The sequence below is a fragment of the Scyliorhinus canicula genome, chromosome 5 (assembly GCF_902713615.1).
Source record: "Scyliorhinus canicula chromosome 5, sScyCan1.1, whole genome shotgun sequence".
Classification (NCBI taxonomy): domain Eukaryota; kingdom Metazoa; phylum Chordata; class Chondrichthyes; order Carcharhiniformes; family Scyliorhinidae; genus Scyliorhinus; species Scyliorhinus canicula.
In genome coordinates this window covers 62507775-62529640 of record NC_052150.1, presented here as the reverse complement: position 1 = coordinate 62529640, position 21866 = coordinate 62507775, and the positions used below count along the sequence as shown (strand labels likewise).

At 43.6% G+C, this 21866-nt stretch overlaps 1 protein-coding gene across 8 annotated transcripts in view; it reads left to right on the top strand.

Moving 5' to 3' along the window:
• Positions 1-21866, top strand: part of LOC119966020 (triple functional domain protein) — a 684537-nt gene that overhangs the window by 206453 nt on the left and 456218 nt on the right. For all 8 annotated transcript variants that reach the window (XM_038797164.1, XM_038797162.1, XM_038797163.1 and 5 more), the window contains exon 2: positions 6365-6439. In XM_038797164.1, coding sequence (XP_038653092.1) covers positions 6365-6439 — 75 coding nt within the window. The remainder of the gene's footprint in view (positions 1-6364; positions 6440-21866) is intronic.

Below are 21866 nucleotides of genomic sequence, written 5' to 3'. Positions count from 1 at the left end.
CTAGCTAATGTACTCAAAATCTGGTGTGGACTTAACACAATTTTCAACCCATAATATTCTGACCAGGACCGACAGTACTACTAAGTGAATCAGGCTAACACCAATTCCCTGGAGATAGTCTGTCTTTAAAATGCTTTATTCTGTGTTTCTGTGGAAGATGAGCTGAGGTGATCTTTTGGCAGTGCAAGGAGGGAGACTTTATCATGTACAGGGTCAGGGATTTGAAGCCCAGACCAAGGTTGAATAGAAGACTGAGGTTGTGAATATTCTGTGTTGGTTGGAGCTAGCGGCCAGAGGCGAGGATCTTTAGGGTAAGTTGTTTATATTGGGAGTTGGTAATAGTGGCTTCAGCCCGTACATTGTTAAGCTGGAAGAAATTGTGGCTCGCCCAAGACTGACAGCTAGGTGTTTCAATAGCGTGGAACTAGTGGAGAACTTTAAGAGAAGAGGTTGAGAAATGGACATAATAATCAGCAATGCACATAATCTGATATCTGTGGATAATTACACCAAGGGCAACATGTAGGTGAGGATGAGAGAAAAAGGGAAAGACTTGCATTTATATAGTGCTTTTCATGACATCCCATATTGTTTTACAGCCAATGAAGTGCTGTTGAAGTGGAGTAAGTGTTGTAATGCAGGTATGTGTCTATCAATAGGCTGAAAACTCCTGAAACTTGATGCAAAACCACAAAAAAGGAGCCGAAGTAGACCATATGGTCCCTCAAGCCTGATCTTGTAGTTCAGTAAGATCATAGCTGGACATGTGCATCAACTCTGTTTTCTCACCCTTGATTCTCTTAAAGGCCACATTTTTATCGATCTCAGTGTTGATCTTTGGGGTAATTATCTTGTCTACACATATTCCATAAATGTCATGTTTTTAATATTTCATGGGATATGGGCATCACAGGCAAAGCCAGCATTTGTTTCCCATCCCAGTTGCCCTCAAACTGAGTGGCAATTTAAGAGTCAGCCACATTGTTGTGTTGCATGTAAGACAGACCAGGTAAGGACAGCAGATTTTCTTCCCTAAAGGACAATAGTGTTTCTTTTGAGAGTTCTGAATACCTGAAATGTTAATTTGTGTCATCTGTAAGGATGCTGCCAGATTTGCTAAATATTTCCAGCATTTTCTGTTTTTATTTCAGATTTCCAGCATTTGCAGTATTTTGCATTTTCTTTTGAGGGTGTCATCAGGCATACATTTTATTGGACTTGGGAGGGGGGGTGGAATTAATCTTAAAATCTTTGAGCTTGATTGGATTTGTTTATTGTCATGCTTACCGAGGTACAGTGAAAGTATTTTTCTGCGAGCAGCTCAAACAGATCATTTAGTACATGAAAAGAAAAGAAATTAAAAAGAAAATACATAATAGGGCAACACTAGGGTCCACAATGTAAATACATGGACACCGGCATTGGGTGAAGCATACAGGAGTGTAGTGTTAATCAGGTCAGTCCATAATGGTGCTTCGAAAATGTGTTCCTTCTTCCTCGACCGTGATTTCCCACCTACAGTGTGCGGTTCATCTCCCGCGCCACTACCCTCGCCCCCTCCACTCCCAGAACAAGGATAGAGTCCCCCTCGTTCTCACATTTCATCCCACCAGCCTCCGTATGGAAAGCATAAACCTCCGCCATTTTTGCCAACTCCAGCGTGATGCCACCACCAAACACATCTTCCCTTCACTCCCTCTGTCAGCATTCCGCAGAGACCGTTCCCTCTGAGACAATCTAGTCCACTCCTCCACCATACCCAGTACCTCTCCCATCACCCATGGCACCTTCCCATACAATCGCAGAAGGTGTAACACCTGCCCCTTTACCTCTTCCATGCTTAACATTCCAGGCCCAAAACACTCATTCCAGGTTAAGCAGCGTTTCACTTGCATCTCTTCCAATTTGGTCTATTGCATTCGCTGCTCCCAATGTGGTCTCTATATCGGAGAGACCAAACGCAGACTGGTTTTTAAAACTGTTCGTGCTTGTTCTCAGAATTTTGTATCTCCTGCCCGATGGAGGAAGTTGGAAGAGTGAGTAAGCCGGGTGGAAGGGGTCTTTGATTATGCTGCCCGCTTTCCCTAGGCAGCGGGAAGTGTAGATAGAGTCAATGGATGCAGTGTTCAAGTCATAGACTTAAAAATGGTAATTGTTCCAATCAATGATTGAGACATTAGCCTTCTACATAGTTTCAATAGCTAAAATCTTGGTATTGATTTCAGTTATTAATCTGGATTTATTCTATTCATTGCAGACTATTTGTATTTTTATTAAGATTGACATAATACTTACAGGCACACGGCTAATACTAACAGATAATAACTTCCTCATTTAAAATAGTGTTATGGACAGAGGAGTGAGGCAAACAGAACTTTATTTTTCTCATCGCCTGACCAGAAGCAGAGATGTTTTAATTTTTGTGGTCTGTTTCTCCAAACTCAAGCTCTTGAGTCAATATTAAAATAATTCACAACAAACTCTAGGGTTAAATCAGAAGTATGGCTTATTCATACATTCAAACCCGGGGATGGAATTCATAACTGCATGCATGCTTCAAGGGATTTAGACTTGAGGCAGGCTTTGTTGTCAGCCTGGAGTCCAGCTTTAGTGTTGACTGGCTGGATGTTAACAATAGACTGCCCTGGGGAGTCCATTAAAACTTTCCAAAGGCCAAAGGAGATGAGGTTGTGTGGTATTGCCCATTGATGAGTCAGTTTCAGGTTAATAATCAGTTTCTATGTCTGGTCAAAATTATTTTTCACCTTTGGAGATAGATAGAACATAGAACGATACAGCGCAGTACAGGCCCTTCGGCCCTCGATGTTGCACCGGCATGGAAAAAAACTAAAGGCCATCTAACCTACACTATGCCCTTATCATCCATATGCTTATCCAATAAACTTTTAAATGCCCTCAATGTTGGCGAGTTCACTACTGTTGCAGGTAGGGCATTCCACGGCCTCACCACTCTTTGCGTAAAAAACCCACCTCTGACCTCTGTCCTATATCTATTACCCCTCAATTTAAGGCTATGTCCCCTCGTGCTAGCCACCCCCATCCACGGGAGAAGGCTCTCGCTGTCCACCCTATCTAACCCTCTGATCATTTTGTATGCCTCTATTAGGTCACCTCTTAACCTTCTCTCTAACGAAAACAACCTCAAGTCCATCAGCCTTTCCTCACAAGATTTTCCCTCCATACCAGGCAACATCCTGGTAAATCTCCTCTGCACCCGTTCCAAAGCTTCCACGTCCTTCCTATAATGAGGCGACCAGAACTGTACGCAATACTCCAAATGCGGCCGTACTAGAGTTTTGTACAACTGCAACGTGACCTCATGGCTCCGGAACTCAATCCCTCTACCAATAAAGGCCAACACACCATAGGCCTTCTTCACAACCCTATCAACCTGGGTGGCAACTTTCAGGGATCTATGTACATGGACACCGAGATCCCTCTGCTCATCCACACTACCAAGAATTTTACCATTAGCCAAATATTCCGCATTCCTGTTATTCTTTCCAAAGTGAATCACCTCACACTTCTCCACATTAAACTCCATTTGCCACCTCTCAGCCCAGCTCTGCAGCTTATCTATGTCCCTCTGTAACCTGCAACATCCTTCCGCACTGTCTACAACTCCACCGACTTTAGTGTCATCTGCAAATTTACTCACCCATCCTTCTGCGCCCTCCTCTAGGTCATTTATAAAAATGACAAACAGCAACGGCCCCAGAACAGATCCTTGTGGTACGCCACTCGTAACTGAACTCCATTCTGAACGTTTCCCATCAACTACCACTCTCTGTCTTCTTTCAACTAGCCAATTTCTGATCCACATCTCTAAATCACCCTCAATCCCCAGCCTCCGTATTTTCTGCAATAGCCGACCGTGGGGAACCTTATCAAATGGTTTACTGAAATCCATATACACCACATCAACTGCTCTACCTGCGTCTACCTGTTCAGTCACCTTCTCAAAGAACTCGATAAGGTTTGTGAGGCATGACCTACCCTTCACAAAACCATGCTGACTATCCCTAATCATATTATTCCTATCTAGATGATTATAAATCGTATCTTTTATAATCCTCTCCAAGACCTTACCCACCACAGACGTTAGGCTCACCGGCCTATAGTTACCTCTATAGTTATCTCTACTCCCCTTCTTGAACAAAGGGACCACATTTGCTATCCTCCAGTCCTCTGGCACTATTCCTGTAGCCAATGATGACCTAAACCAAAGGCTCAGCAATCTCTTCCCTGGCTTCCCAGAGAATCCTAGAATAAATCCCATCCGGCCCCGGGGACTTATCTATTTTCACCTTGTCCAGAATTGCCAACACTTCTTCCCTACGCACCTCAATGCCATCTATTCTAATAGCCTGGGTCTCAGCATTCTCCTCCACAATATTATCTTTTTCTTGAGTGAATACTGACGAAAAGTATTCATTTAGTATCTCGCTTATCTCCTCAGCCTCCACACACAACTTCCCACCACTGTCCTTGACTGGCCCTACTCTTACCCTAGTCATTCTTTTATTCCTGACATACCTATAGAAAGCTTTTGGGTTTTCCTTGATCCTACCTGCCAAAGACTTCTCATGTCCCCTCCTTGCTCGTCTCAGCTCTCTCTTTAGATCCTTCCTCGCTTCCTTGTAACTATCAAGCGCCCCAACTGAAACTTCATGCCTCATCTTCACATAGGCCTCCTTCTTCCTCTTAACAAGATATTCCACTTCTTTGGTAAACCACGGTTCCCTCGCTCGACCCCTTCCTCCCTGCCTGACTGGTACGTACTTATCAAGAACATGCAATAGCTGTTCCTTGAACAAGCTCCACATATCCAGTGTGCCCAACCCTTGCAGCCTACTTCTCCAACCAACACCTCCTAAGTCATGTCTAATGGCATCATAATTGCCCTTCCCTCAGCACAGTCCAAAGATGTGCGGGTTAGGTGGATTGGCCATTCTGAATTGCCCGTAGTGTAAGGTTAATGGGGGGATTGTTGGGATACGGGTTACGTGGGTTTAAGTAGGGTGATCATTGCTCGGCACAACATCGAGGGCCGAAGGGCCTGTTCTGTGCTGTACTGTTCTATATCTATATCTATAACTCTTGCCCTGCGAGGTATACTTATCCCTTTCCATCACTAACGTAAAGGTCACCGAATTGTGGTCACTGTTTCCAAAGTGCTCACCTACCTCCAGATCTAACACCTGGCCTGGTTCATTACCCAAAACCAAATCCAATGTGGCCTCGCCTCTTGTTGGCCTGTCAACATATTGTGTCAGGAAACCCTCCTGCACACATTGTACAAAGAACGACCCATCTAATGTACTCGAACTATATCTTTTCCAGTCAATATTTGGAAAGTTAAAGTCTCCCATAACAACTACCCTGTTACTTTCGCTCTTTTCCAGAATCATCTTCGCCATCCTTTCCTCTACATCCCTAGAACTATTAGGTGGCCTATAGAAAACTCCCAACAGGGTGACCTCTCCTTTCCTGTTTCTAACCTCATCCCATACTACCTCGGAAGAAGAGTCCCCATCTAGCATCCTTTCCGCCACCGTAATACTGTCCTTGACTAGCAGCGCCACACCTCCCCCTCTTTTGCCCCCTTCTCTGAGCTTACTAAAACACCTAAACCCCGGAACCTGCAACAACCATTCCTGTCCCTGCTCTATCCATGTCTCTGAAATGGCCACAACGTCGAAGTCCCAGGTACCAACCCATGCTGCCAGTTCCCCTACCTTATTTCGTATACTCCTGGCATTGAAGTAGACACACTTCAAACCACCTACCTGAACACTGGCACCCTCCTGCGAAGTCAAATCTGTGCTCCTGACCTCTATACTCTCAATCTCCCGTACCCAAAAACTACAATCCAGGTTCCCATGCCCCTGCTGAATTAGTTTAAAGATGGTGGAGGAAAGTGCTTCCGCAGGTATAACAAGTTATTTGATAGCTGATTCTCTCTTCATTATAAGCCCAGGTTTGGGAGACAGATTGTCTGCTACTCCCTTGTTTCATTGATTGTAATGGATCCATGCAATGGTAGGTGTGAGATCCACAAGGATGGGGGCTGATCTTTGTTCGGTAATTACTGTTGCAAGTTTCCAGAATTAGCAGCCATGATTTTGATTCAGCAATGTCCATTTGTAAGGAAGCAGAAAGGAATTTACACAGTTTATGATCTCTTTTATGTCTTATGGATATGACATCAATAAATATTACCAACTGGTATTGTAATGTAGCATTTACAGTTACATATCGACTTTCTAAGGATGTGCGTTGAACCCCTGAAATAAATTGATGGGAATGATTTTTAACTAATTTTAATCTAATTCCATTTCAGGTTTTCGTAAAAATGATGAGATGAAGGCGATGGAAGTCCTTCCAATACTGAAGGAGAAGGTTGCATTTCTCTCGGGTAAGGCAAACCCGTTTCAATTTTAAACAATACCGTTACATATTGCATTTTGTGCTGCTGTGATTGTCTTAATTTACAATTGCAGAGAGAGTAATGAAAAATCTGATTAAATTGCCTAAAAAAACAATTTGATTCAGCAGGGATAACTTTTTAAAAGAAAAGTATGGTGCTATACGTGCTGCAGATGAATTATTGAATGTTGGCAATCTTATTGGCTATGGAATGTTTAGGGGCTGTTTAGCACACTGAGCTAAATCACTGGCTTTGAAAGACCAAGGCAGGCCAGCAGCACGGTTCGATTCCTGTAACAGCCTCCCCGAACAGGCGCCGGAATGTGGCGACTAGGGGCTTTTCACAGTAACTTAATTGAAGCCTACTCGTGACAATAAGTGATTTTCATTTTCATGTGTGCCAATACATGATTGAAAAATCTCCATTCTCATAGTGACCTCTGATTATTTTAATATAATAGGTGTGACCATAATAGGAGGGAATGCAATAAGATATCAATTTAATTTACTGTGTAGTCACGTGAATGTATGGAGCATGGTAAATCTGGTTGTTACCCAGCAGGTACAGAGACACAAAGGAATATGATGTGGCGATAGTAGAAACTTAGCTCAATAAAAAAGGCACTAAAGATTACTGCATGCAGGGTGTTATGCAAAGATAGGGGAAGAAAGCAAGCAGGCAAAGTGAATATTACAGTACTGGAAAAATAAGATATGCTACAAGGGTCAAGGATAGTATCTGTTTTGTTGGAACTAAGAAATATTGGAGATAACATTTGACGACTGAATTTATTCTATATCATTACACTACTGGGTTTATTCTATATCATTACACTACTGCTTTTATTCTATATCGTCACACTACTGTTTTAATTCTACATCCTCACGCTACTGCCTTTATTCTATATCGTCACACTACTGCCTTTTATACTCTGGGTCATAAACCAGTGCGAAAGAGAAGCAAATTTGCAAGGAAATTATAGAGTTGCAAAAGCTATAGAGTACATATAATGGGAGACTTCAATTATCCTAGTATACAGACAGAGTATAGTAATAATGTAGAGGCAAAGATGGGAAGGTTTCTTAAGTGCGTATAGTAGAAATTTCCAGATCAGTTTATTTCCAGCCCAGCATGAAGGGAAGGACTACTGGATCTGGTTCTGAGGAATGAGGTGGCTCAAGTGGGCCAAGTGGTAGTAGGGGAACATTTTGCACACACTGGTCATAGCATCATAATGTTTAGATTAGCTATGGTAAAGGGAAATAAACAATCTAGAGTAAAGCTACTTAACTGAAGCAAAGCCAATTATTTTTTAAAATAAATTTAGAGTACCCAATTCAGTTTTTCCGATTGTGGGGCAATTTAGCATGGCCATTCTACCTACCCTGCACATCTTTGGGTAGTGGGGGCGAAACCCACACACACATGGGGAGAATGTGCAAACTCCACACGGAAGTGACCCAGAGCTGGGATCGAACCTGGGACCTCAGTACCGTGAGGCAGCAGGGCTAACCCACTGCACCACCTTGCTGCCAGCAAAGCCAATTCTAATGGGATGAGTTCAAATCTCGCCCAGGTCAATCGGTTGATAAATTGCAGATAAAATTGGAATGGAACAATGGGCTGTCATTAAAGAGTAGATCGTCCAGGTACTGTTGAAGTGCTTTTCCACAAGGTGGTAAGGTAGAACAATCAAAGTCAAAGCTCCCCAGATGATGATAGAGAGTAAGATGTGCAAACTCCATATGGACAGTGACTCAGGGCCAGGATCGAACCTGGGTCCTCGGCATCGTGAGGCAGTAATGCTGACCACTGCACAACCGTGCTGCCCCTGCAACTAGCCCAAAGAATGTTTATCCAAATTTTGATGATCTTCTGCAGCCAAACTACCAGTTGTCAATACTGAGGCAAATATTTGGGTCATATTTAATCAATCAACACTCTTCAACCCCTCCAACTTTACATTCTCTCTTTTTCTTCATATGGTTACTTTCAGTGACAAATAAAACCGAGGGTTCAACTTCAAAAAGTTGGTTGGCTTTATATGCACTAATCTTTGTTTTACAGCTTTTATCTCCTCATCGGAGTTTTCGTAATCAGAGGTCTTATCTCCATTTAGTAATACGGACTGATACAATTTGTGCTTTCCAGATTTCAATTGTTCTTTACTTTCAGAATCAGAGGATAACACATTGTTGGTTCCATGAACGTTCTGTCTTTTGTGAACAGATGTGGTTGAAGAATCACAGCATGGTTCTTCATCCACCTTCCTCCTCATTTTCAAAAGGAATTGATCACTGATTATTTAATCGTCATTGCTATTTGCTTCCTTTACCCTGAAAGGGCATTGTATGCCCCTTCAAGGTAAAAGATTAATCAGCTGTTTGCTTGGTGTCATTTCAGTCATTGCTGTTCTCATCCTGACTCTGATGCCATGTTATTATGTATATTTTCCTTCAAAACAGGCATGCTCTGGGACATAGTTGCACCTGAGGTGAATGGAAATGGGTTTACTACAAAAGGCTGTGGCAAATTACTCTTAGAAAAGCCCAATTCACTTTCTTCTTCTGATTTGCTGTTGTCTTGCGAGCTTTGGAAGAATTACTTTGCATCTATTCAAGATCAGTTAGTGACAGGTCTATTAGTTGACAGTTATTTATCATTTCTTCATACTCTGAACTCAAATCGGATTCAGCACTTTTGTTTGAATCTTCATCGCTGTTTTGACTATTAGATTCGGACTCCTCTGCGTCACCTTCAGTCTTGGAGTTCTCGGAATCTGGTTCTCTACGAAATGTTATCATTGACAAGCTTCTGTAAGGAATCATTTTCAGCGAGATAATGTCATCAGTATCAGCAGAATCAGATTCATTACCATTACCATTTGATATGTGATTAATGTCTTTCAACATTTCTTTCTGTGAGTCATTTAATGCCCAATGAGTTTTCCTAATTCCCACATGCCCTGTGATTGGCATCTCGTGCATTTTCCGCAGTACTTCCATCTGACTCTCGGTGAAACTACAACCTTCACTATTTCCACATCATTCCTCAAAAGTGTCATTTCACAGACCACTCTGGATTTCTTAACCAACCCACAACCACTGGACCTGATGCTAAATCACACTCCAATTGTACTTTACACAATGGAACTGGGATATAATCTCCACCTATCCCATTTGCTAACACCTTGGCTTTCATTGAACTGAGGGAAAATCAAATCCTTCTCCAGTAAGAGAGTTTGAGTAGCACCTGTGTCCCTTAAGATAGTTATGGGTTTGGCATCAGTTGAGGAAAATGGGGTGATCTTCCCCTTTGACAAAAACCCTGCATATCTCTCTTCTCCCTCATTCATCATACCTGCTCCCACAACAATGTTTACCTCCGGTCTCCTACATCAGTTAAAGCTGCAGTCTGTCCTGAAGTATTCTCCACTTTTGTTCCCCTTTCCAAATTCTCCTTATGAACTTCAACAAGTCCCACTGACTTTCTTGGTAACTTCACACATGCTGAACAACATGTACCACCTTATTACAATGGTAACACCAAGGCTTTCAAGTCTCACCTTCACTCTCAGTACCTTCCTTCCTGCACTGAGGAGGAAATCTCGGAGCGTTCCTAGCTATGTATTCCTTAACTTGGCTCCCTGCCTTCTTTTCACTCTCCCACTTCCTATCCTTTCCAAAATTATGAGGTGATCGAACAATGGTTTAAATTTATGGATTAGCTCATGATCATCAGCCATAGTTGCTGTTTGTCTAGCAGTCTTCACCTGTTGGTTTTCAACATGGGTTCTTATCATAGAAGGTAGGAAATTCCTGTAAGAGAATGGCCTCTCTCATAGGTAGTTGCAATTCCCAATGTTCGTACCCATCTATCAAAATTGTTTTGCTTAACCGCTTCGAATTTGGCACATGTCTGTCCCGGCTCGCTCCTTAGATTCAAAAACTTTTGCCTATATGCTTTGGGAACCAATTCATATTCACGCAGAATAGTCTTTTTTACCATGTCATAATTCTTAGACACCCCTCTGACAGGGAAGCATAAATGTCCTTTGCCTGCCCTGTCCAGTTACTTTGCACTTTTCCTTTAGCCACCCCATTTTGATTGCAGTTTTCTCAAAAGCCCCAAAAATGGTTTCTATCTCCTTCTCTTTGAATTTTGGGAGGGCCTGTATAAATTTAAACATATTGCCATTGGGTTCCATTCTAAGATTAAGTTTTCCCTCCCTTGAATTTCCAGTACTGTAAGCTGGAACTCTCTCTTTCCTCTCTCTAATTCCAACCTCCACATTTCCATCTCCATTTCTTTTCCTTTTTGCTGCATCTCCATTTCATAGAATCATAGAATCCCTACAGTGCAGAAGGAGGCTATTTGGCCCATCGAGACCGCACCACCCCCTGAAAAAAGCACCCTACTCAAGCCCATGCCCACCCTATCCCTGCAACCCAGTAACCCTACCAAACCTTTTGAACACAAAAGGGGCAATTTAGCATGGGCAATCCACCTAACCTGCACATTTTTGCACTGTGGGAGCAAACCGGGGCACCCGGTGAAACCCACTCAGACACGGGGAGAAAGTACAAACTCCACAGAGGTCAGAATTGAACCTGGGTTCCTGGAACTGTGAGGCAGCAGTGCTAACCACTGTGCCACCATGCTATCGATTCCTTTCTCTTTTTCCTGCATCTCTAATTGTTTCATTTGTAACTGGATTTCAGCTAATTCTATTGATTGTTTAAAAAAAACAAATAAATGTAGAATACCCAATTATTTTTTTCCAATTAAGGGGCAATTTTAGCGTGCCCGATTCACCTAACATGCACATCTTTGGGTTTGGGCGGGGGTGGGGAGAGGGAGAGCGAGACCCATGCAGAGACCCAGAGAATGTGCAAACTCCACACACACTGACACGGGGCCGGGATCAAACCCGGGTCCTCAGCACTGTGAGGCAGCAGTGCTAACCACTGTGCCACTATGCTGCCCCCAATTCTACTGATTGTTGCCTTGACCCAGGCAATGTTTCTGGTATTTCTTTCAAGTTTCAATGCTGAGAAATCACTTCAGTTATTTCTACTTTCCTACCTTTAGCTGGAACCCTATTTTTAATTTGCCTGCCAATTCGAGTAGCTTGTCTTTTCAAAGCTGCTTCCAGAGCCATCCTGTTATATTGCTATGAACCTGGTGTCTCTTTAATTGATCCTGTAACCCAAACGTCACAATTTACTGTTCTAAAGATCCCAAACCCGGGCTCCAAATTATGCTTTGACATCCTCGGCTAGGGCGCAGTCATATCCAGTCCCCCTTGACCCAAAATAATTGTTTCTAGCACCTTTCTTCTTCACACTTTGCGTTCAGATCGTGGTTTTCGCTGTAAATTAATTCAGGTCTCTGGAGTTTCAGAAATACAGCAGCTTTTCTAGAGAGAATATGAGAGAGAGAGAGCCCTTTCCTTTCAGCATCCAGAATTCAAACTCTGCTTTCCTTAGGTCTCTGAAAATCATCCCACTCAGGCAAGATGCAAATACCGTGCAGAATATGGCCCTTTGGCCAGTTCATTGGCCACCAGCCAACTAATCGAACAGAGTCCCATCCCATCTCTTGGGTGACACAAAGTCGGAGTTCTCCTGTTTGAACACTAGCACCAAATACTATGTTGCAACTTCTCGAATTCCTCATGCTTCTGCTGCTTGACTTAAGGATACATTTCCATTAAGCATCAGAAATAAGAAAATGAACAGGAAAAGGATCCTGACAAAGGACTTTGCCAATATTTAAAGTGGGTTGTTCAAAAGTTTGAATTATTAGGCAGCACGGTAGCATTGTGGATAGCACAATCGCTTCACAGCTCCAGGGTCCCAGGTTCGATTCCGGCTTGGGTCACTGTGCGGAGTCTGCACATCCTCCCCGTGTGTGCGTGAGTTTCCTCCGGGTGCTCCGGTTTCCTCCCACAGTCCAAAGATGTGCAGGTTAGGTGGATTGGCCATGATAAATTGCCCTCAGTGTCCAAAATTGCCCTTGGTGTTGGGTGGGGTTACTGGGTTATGGGGATAGGGTGGAGGTGTTGACCTTGGGTAGGATGCTCTTTCCAAGAGCTGGTGCAGACTCGATGGGCCGAATGGCCTCCTTCTGCACTGTAAATTCTATGTAAAAAATGAAGCTTCAAAGTAGACATCAAACAAAGACTATGCTGAAAGAATAATTTTTTTGGTTCACAGGATGTTTAGTTGGATGCACATGTCTCCACTTTAGGCACCTGACATTGCAGACAAATCAAGTTTGGATGTAGTCCAGGTCATAAAAAAGTGAAGCTTGTACCACTGTACTCCAACAATGTTTCATTACATTAAACTGAGAAAGACATCTTTGAGTACAGTATTGTGGTTGCAGTGGCTAACCATAAACGTCTAAACATATGCAGGTTTTGACCTCTGGGCTTGCTTTGACAGTTTCTTATTTTGAGACTAACATAATTTTGGAGTTGTACAGCTTTTCGAAAGAGAAGACTTCCCTCCCATCATTCTGAGATGTTCCTTAAATCAAGCTCTATATTTATTTATTTGTTCCTTTTTCTCCTGCAGCTGCTGGTTCTTAGTGTGTTAAGACGCACAGAAACTGAATGCGCTCTAACTAAAAGAAGTATATTTTTAAAATCTGACTTTTGGTAGAATGCGTGATCTTGAAGGGGATCATAGCTGATTTCCTCACTTGATGTCTGTTTTTCAGCAGGCGCCTATGGATATAAAAGGAAGCATAGATAATGATCAGGAGATGAATCCTGCCTAATTTTTGTCTATCCCACCCATGGATGCTAAGCCTATTTAAAAAGGTGATATCAAAAATCTCAATTTAGTTACGGAATTGAACCGTGGACCTCTTGTCTTTGTATCCCACCACCATCAACATCAGCTACCATTTATAGAATTATTTTAACATTCGGAAGTCCCAAGGCTGTGTGTTATCAATCAAAATTTGACACCAAGTCTCAAAGAGATACTAAGGCCAATAACCAAGAATTTGGTCAAAAGTGTGTTTTAAGGAGTTTTGGTGCAGGCACAGATATGTGGCTGGAAGTCTATCTTGTGATCAACTATGACACCAAGATGAAAACAGTCTGGCTCAGGTTCGAACAGTTACAGTTGGCTACAGAAAGAGGTTAGTGTGGGCACCAGACGTTGGCTCATCAAAAGTTCACCGTATTTTCTCTTTCTATAGTTTGTATTTAGCCCCAATGATTTTGGCCTTGCCAATATTTGGTTGGATGAAATTTCTGCTCATCCACTACTGGATGTGAGGCAAACAGTGTGCCAAATTCGAGTCACTGGAGGAATTGAGAGAAGAGATGGTGAGAGGCAGTGTCAACAGTGTACACTTAGAAACTGACATGTTTCTGGACAATGACACATGGAGACAGCATGTTGATGGGAAAAGGGTGGGTGCTAATAATGGACCCTTGGGGGACTCCCCTAACAATACAGAAGTGGGAAGAGAAATGAAATGAAAAATGAAAATCACTTATTGCCACAAGTAGGCTTCAAATGAAGTTACTGTGAAAAGCCCCTAGTCGCCATATTCTGGCGCCTGTTCGGGAAGGCTGGTACGGGAATTGAACCGTGCTGCTGCCTGCATTGGTCTGCTTTCAAAGCCAGCGATTTAGCCCTGTGCTAAACCAGCCCCTTAAGCCAGCGCACATGAGTCTATGGCTACAATTGGATAGATGAGAGTGCAAATAGACCCAGCTTTACAGCGGAGCAGAGGCATTTGTATGGTATGGTTAACTGAGTTAAAAGCTACAGACAGGTTGTGAAGGACAAGGTGGGCTAGTTCACCATGGTCTTTCTCACAGAGGATGTAATTTGTGATTTTGAGAAGGGCAACATTACTGCTGACGTGGAATGAAAACTTGAGTGGAGGGATTTATACATGGAATTGTGGAAAAGAAGGGGCACAGCTTTAGATCTCAAAACCCAAACTATGGGACAACCCTAGTTTAGAAAGCTGAACTTTAATGTGCTTCACAGTATGACCATTTCACACAGGCATTGGTACATATTGCTGAAATTCTAATGACGTTGAGAAAAATCTTTTTCCTTCCAATTTGCATGAGTGACCAGAGTGAAGAACTTATTTAACAGTGAATAATTAAAAAGTGACAACAACATGTTCACAGACTTTGGAGGAGAAGGGAGGTTTGAGATGGAACACGAGTTTGCAATAACAGAGTAGTTGAGTGTGGATTTTTTGAAGGGGGTTGATGATGGCAGCTTTGAGGAAAAGGAGAAGGACTCTACTAAAGGAGAGGGAATGGGGAATGATATCAACTAACTTGGGAGTCCAGGAAGGGAAGTTGAATGGCTAGCAGCTTTGTGGGAAATTTGTCTCTGGATCAGATTTCATAGAATTTACAGTTGCAGAAGGAGGCCATTCGGCCCATCGAGTCTGCACCGGCTCTTGGAAAGAGCACCCTACCAAGCCCACACTTCCACCCTATCCCCATAACCCAGTAACCCCACCCAACAATTTTGGACACCAAGGGCAATTTAGCCTGGCCAATTCACCTACCTGCATATCTTTGGACTGTGGGAGGAAACCGGAGCACCCGGAGGAAACCCACGCACAGTGACACAAGCCGGGAATCAAACCTGGGACCCTGGAGTTGTGAAGCAGTTGTGCTAACCCCTATGCTATCATGCTGCCCCAACTTCTTTACAATGACCACACATGTTAACAAAGAAAAGTACAGCACAGGAACAGGTCCTTCGGCCCTTCAAGCCTGTGCTGATCATGATGCCCTAACTTAAAAAAGAAACATCCTGCCCTTCCTTGGTCCATATCCCTCTATTTCCTCCCTATTCACGTACCCATCCAGATGCCTCTAAAATGTTGCTAATATAACTGCTTCCACTACATTCTCTGGCAGTGCGTTCCAGGTATCCACCACTCTCTGTGTGAAAAACTTAGCTCACACATATAGCTTGAACTTTCTCCCTCTCACCTTGAACCTGTGCCGCCCTTCTAATTGACACTTCCACCCTTGGAAAAAGCCTCTGACTATCCACCCAGTCTATGCTTCTCATAATTTTGTAGACCTCTATCAGGTCTCCCCTTAGCCTTTGTCTTTCCAGTGAAAACAATCCTAGTTGATTTAAACTCTCCTCCTAACCAGGCCTCTGGACCAGGCAACATCCTGGTGAACCTTCTTTGCACTCGCTCCAAAGCTTCCACGTCCTTCTGGCAATGTGGTGACCAGAACTGCATGCAATATTCCAAATGCGGCCTAACTAAGGTTTTATATAGCTGCAATATGATTTCCCAACTCCTGTACTGAATTCACCGGCTGATGAAGGCAAGCATGCCATATGCTTTCTTAGTCACCTCAAGAGCTGGTTTTTATTTTTGCACTTGCCATCCTCCTTTATCGCAACATTTTGACAGTTTGTGGCTGTGGTGTCAGGAAAAGCAGTCTGGTGAGAGCATGTCCAATTCATAACCAAAACATTTGAATATTAAGATGTTGAATTTAATCGCATAATTTGATCACATACTTAATGAACCAGAATCAGATATTTCCTTTTTCATTACTTGGACTGAAAAACAAAACAAAAGTAATAAAACTGTAGATGAATGATCTTAATATTAATCAGCAATCTAGCAAAGCTTAAAACTGAATAGTAGTAATAAAGGATTATATTTGAAAAGAATGTCAGGAGTTCTCAGTGAATTCCTGCAGAAGTAAAAGAGATGGGTGTCATGCTGTTCTCTTTCCTCTCTCCTAAGAATAATAGTTTTTGGGATAATGCGGACACATTACCACTGCAACATCCAACAGTCACCAGTCTGTATTTAAAGAACAGTAGTTCTAGCAAAAAATTTGGTATAATTGGAAGCTCGAATTCCTAATCACTCAATACCTGTCTCCTATTTTCCAAGGTCCCTCTGTTCCCGCCCGTTCATATACCCGCCTAGATGCCTCTTAAATGATGCTATCATGCCCGCCTCTACCACCTCCGCTGGTAAAGCGTTCCAGGCACCCACCACCCTCTGTGTAAAAATCTTTCCACGCACATCTCCCTGAAACTTTCCTCCTCTCACTTTGAAATCGTGACCCCTTGTAACTGACACCCCCACTCTTGGAAAAAGCTTGTTGCTATCCACCCTGTCCATAACTCTCATAATTTTGTAGACCTCAATCAGGTCCCCCCATAACCTCCGTCTTTCCAATGAAAACAATCCTAATCTTCTCAACCTTTCTTCATAGCTTGCACCCTCCATACCAGGCAACATCCCGGTGAACCTCCTCTGCACCCTCTCCAAGGCATCCACATCCTTCTGGTGATGTGGCGACCAGAACTGTACGCAGTATTCCTAATGTGGCCTAACCAAAGTCCTATACACCTGTAACATGACCTGCCGACTCAATACCCCGTCCGATGAAGGCAAGCATGCTGTATGCCTTCTTGACCACTCTATCAACCTGCGTTGCCACCTTCAGGGTACAATGGACCTGAACTCCCAGATGTCTCTGTACATCAATTTTCCCCAGGACCCTTCCATTGACCATACAGTCCGCTCTTGAATTTGATCTTCCAAAATGCATCACCTCGCATTTGCCTGGATTGAACTCCTACTGCCATTTCTCTGCCCAACTCTCCAATCTATCTATATTTTGTTGTATTCTCTGACAGTCCTCCTCGCTATCTGCAACTCCACCAATCTTTGTATCATCTGAAAACCTGCTAATCAGACCACCTATACCTTCCTCCAGGTCATTTATGTAGATCACAAACAACAGTGGTCCGAGCACGGATCCCTGTGGAACACCACTAGTCACCCTTCTCCATTTTGAGACACACCCTTCCACCACTACTCTCTGTCTCCTGTTACCCAGCCAGTTCTTTATCCATCTTGCTAATACACCCTGAACCCCATACGACTTCACTTTTTCCATCAACCTGCCATGGGAAACCTTATCAAACGCCTTACTAAAGTCAATGTATCTGACATCTCCAGCCCTTCCCTCATCAATTAACTTTGTCACTTCCTCAAAGAATTCTATTAGGTTTGTAAGGCATGACCTTCCCTGCACAAAACAATGCTGCCTGTCACTGATAAGTCTATTTTCTTCCATATGTGAATAGATCCTATCCCTCAGTATCTTCTCCAACAGTTTGCCTACCACTGACGTCAAGCTCACAGGTCTATGATTCCCTGGATTTTCCCTGCTACCCTTCTTAAACAAAGGGACAACATTAGCAATTCTCCAGTCCTCCGGGACCTCACCCATGCTCAAGGATGCTGTAAAGATATCTGTTAAGGCCCCAGCTATTTCGACCCTCGCTTCCCTCAGTAACCTGGGATAGATCCCATCCGGTCCTGGGGACTTGTCCACCTTAATGTCTTTTAGAATATCCAAAATTTCCCCCTTCCGTATGACAACTTGACCTAGAGTATTTAAACATCCATCCCTAGCCTCAACATCCGTCTTGTCCCTCTCCTTTGTGAATACTGATGCAAGTACTCATTAAGAATCTCACCCATTTCCTCTGAGTCCACGCATAAATTCCCTCTTTTGTCTTTGAGTGGGCCAATCCTTTCTCTAGTTACCCTCTTGCTCCTTACATACGAATAAAAGGCTTTGGGATTTTCCTTAACCCTGTTAGCCAAAGATATTTCATGACCCCTTTTAGCCCTCTTTATTACGCGTTTGAGATTCGTCCTACTTTCCCGATATTCCTCCAAAGCTTCATCAGTTTTGAGTTGCCTCGATCTTATGAATGCTTCCTTTTTCATCTTAGCTAGTCTCACAATTTCACCCGTATTCCATGGTTCCCTAATCTTGCCATTTCTATCTCTCATTTTCACAGGGACATGTCTGTCCTGCACTCTCATCAACCTTTCCTTAAAAGACTCCCACATTTCAAATGTGGATTTACCCTTAAACAGCTGCTCCCAATCCACATTCCCGAGCTCCTGCCGAATTTTGTTATACTCTGCCTTTCCCCAATTTAGCACTCTTCCTTTCGGACCACTCTTGTCCTTGTCCATGAGTATTCTAAAACTTACAGAATTGTGATCGCTATTCCCAAAGTAATCACCAACTGAAACATCAACCACCTGGCCGGGATCATTCCCCAATACCAGGTCCAGTATGGCCCCCTCCCGAGTTGGACTATTTACATACGGCTCTAAAAAACTCTCCTGGATGCTCCTTACAAACTCTGCTCCATCTACACCTCCAACACTACACGAATCCCATTCAATGTTGGGGAAGTTAAAATCTCCCATCACAAGCACCCTATTGCTCCGACATTTTTCTATAATCTGTCTGCATATTTGTACCTCTACTTCTTGCTCGCTTTTGGGAGGCCTGTAGTAAAGTCCCAACAATGTTACTGCACCCTTCCTATTTCTTAGCTCCATCCATATTGCCTCAGTGCTCGAATCCTCCATCGTGCCCTCCTTAATCACAGCTGTGATATCATCTCTGACGAGTAATGCAACTCCTCCCCCCTTCTACCTCCCTCTCTATTCCTCCTGAAGCATCTATACCCTGGGCTATTCAGTTGCCAGTCCTGCCCTTCCCTCAACCAAGTCTCAGTAATACCAATAACATCATATTCCCAGGTACTGATCCAAGCCCTAAGTTCATCTGCCTTACCTGCTACACTTCTCGCATTAAAACAAATGCACCTCAGACCACCTGTCCCTTTGCGTTCATCAATTCTTCCCTGTCTACTCTTCCCCCTAGTCACATTGAGTTTATTATCTTGTACCTTACTGGCATTAGTTGTTGCTTCGTTACTGACCTCTAACTTCCTAATCTGGTTCCCATCCCCCTGCCACATTAGTTTAAAACCTCCCCAGCAGTGTTAGCAAAAGCACCCCCTAGGACATTGGTTCCAGTCCTGCCCAGTTGTAGACCATCCGGTTTGTAATGGTCCCACCGACCCCCAGAACCGGTTCCAATGTCCCAAAAATCTGAACCCCCTCCCTCCTGCACCATCTCTCAAGCCACGTATTAATTCTGACTATTCTTGAATTTCTACTCTGACTGTCCCGTGGCACTGGTAGCAATCCTGAGATTACTACCTTTGAGGTCCTACTTTTTAACTTATCTCCTAACTCCCTAAATTCTGATTGTAGGACTTCATCCTTTTTTTTTACCTATATCGTTGGTGCCTATATGCACCACGACAACTGGCCGTTCACCCTCCCCCTTCAGTATGTCCTGCAGCCGATCAGAGACATCCCTGACCCGAGCACCCGGGAGGCAACATACCATTCGGGAGTCTCGTTTTCGACCACAGAAACGCCTGTCTGCTCCCCTTACAATTGAATCCCCTATGACTATAGCCCTGCCAGTCTTTTTCCCGCCCTTCCGTGCAGCAGAGCCAGCCACGGTGCCATGAGCCTGGCTACTACTGCCTTCCCCTGATGAGTCATCTCCCCCAACTGTATCCAAAACAGTATACCTGTTTTGGAGGGAGATGACCGCAGGGGACACCTGCACTGCCTTCCTGCTCTTTCTCTGCCTTTTGGTCACCCATTCCCTATCTCCCTCAGCAATCCTAACCTGCGGTGTGACCAACTCGCTGAACGTGCTATCCACGACTCCTCAGCATCGCGGATGCTCCAAAGTGAGTTCACCCTCGATCTTATGAATGCTTTCTTCTTGTCTTGGGCCGAGCAGTTGCCATACCAGGCTGTGATGCAGCCAGATAGGATGCTTTCTGTGGTGCATCTGTAAAGGTTGGTAAGAGTCAGTGTGGACATGCTGAATTTCCTTAGTTCACTGAGGAGGTATAGGCGCTGTTGTGCTTTCTTGGTTGTAGCGTTGATGTGGGTGGACCAGGACAGATTGTTGGTGATGTGCACCTAGGAATTTGAAGCTGTCGATCATCTCCACCTCGGCCCCGTTGATGCAGGCAGGGGTGTGTATAGTACTTTGCTTTCTGAAGTTAATGACCAGCTCTTTAGTTTTGCTGACATTGAGGGAGAGATTGTTGTCATTACACCACTCCACTAGGTTTTCTATCTCCCTCCTGTATTCTGAATCATCGTTGTTCAAGATTCGACACACTATGGTTGTGTAATCAGCAAACTTGTAGATGGAGTTGGAGCCAAATTTTGCCACACAGTCATGTGTGTATATGGAGTATAGTAGGGGGCAAAGTATGCAGACTTTTGGGGCCTAGTATTGAGGACTATTGTGGAGGAGATGCTGTTGCTAATTCTTACTGATTGTGGACTGTGGGTCAGAAAGTTGAGGATCCAGTTGCCAAGTGAGGAGCCAAGTCCTAGGTTTTGGAGTTTGGATATGAGCTTGGCTGGGATTATGGTGTTGAAGATGGAGTCAATAAATAGGAGTTTGATGCAGGAGTCCTTGTTGTCGAGATGCTCCAGGAATGAGTGTTGGGCCAGCGAGATGGCATCTGCTGTGGCCTGGTTGTGGCGGTATGCGAATTGCAGTGGATCTAGGCATTCTGGGAGTATGGAGTTGATGTGCCTCATGACCAACCTCTTGAAGCACTTCATTGCAATTGATGTCCGGGCCACCGGACGGTAGTCATTGAGGCACATTGCCTGGTTTTGGCATCGGTATGATGCTGGTCTTCTTGAAGCAGGTGGGGACCTTGGAATGGAGTAGGGAGAGGTTGAAGATGTCCGTGAATACACCTGCAAGCTGGTCCGCGCAGGATCTGAGTGCACGACCAGGGACTCCGTCAGGACCCGTTGCCTTCCGAGGGTTCACTTTTAGGAAGGCCGATCTGACTGCGGAAGCTGTGACGGTGGGTATCGTGTGTCCGGGGCTGCTGGGGCAGTCGACAGTGGTTTGATGGTTTCCTGCTCGAACAGTGAATGGTAGTAACAATTTCCTACTGTGCAGTGAATGGTAGTAAAAATTTGCGACAATCACAGATAGGAAAATAATTATTTTTGGACTTACAACACAATCTCAGGTGAATTCAATTTAATAGAGTAGTTCAGTTCTGAATTACAGTGTCACAACCTTGGCTTGGTCCAGCTTAGCAAGGTCTGACAGTAATGTCCAGTTCTAATAATAACACCACATGCTTGTCAAATTTATTTTCAGTTTGTTTAAGTAATAGCTAATTTCCACTTCCTCTTTGTCTATATTTAGATCATGCTTATGTAAAAATGCAGATAATGTGTAGCTTATTTGCTAGACCCAGAACAGTTCCATCTTCTGCATTATGCTCATTCTGGCCTCAGGATTACATCTTCACAAAAGCATTAAAAAATGTTCTTGTACTTTCATGTTTCCTTTTCAAATGTTTAATTTAACATTAAGTACATCCTATACTGTTCATTATCTTTTTGCTTCTTTCACTTTCGATTGAGGAGAAATGGTTGGTTGGTTGGCTGGTTTGTGATGCGGAGAGATGCCCCGTAC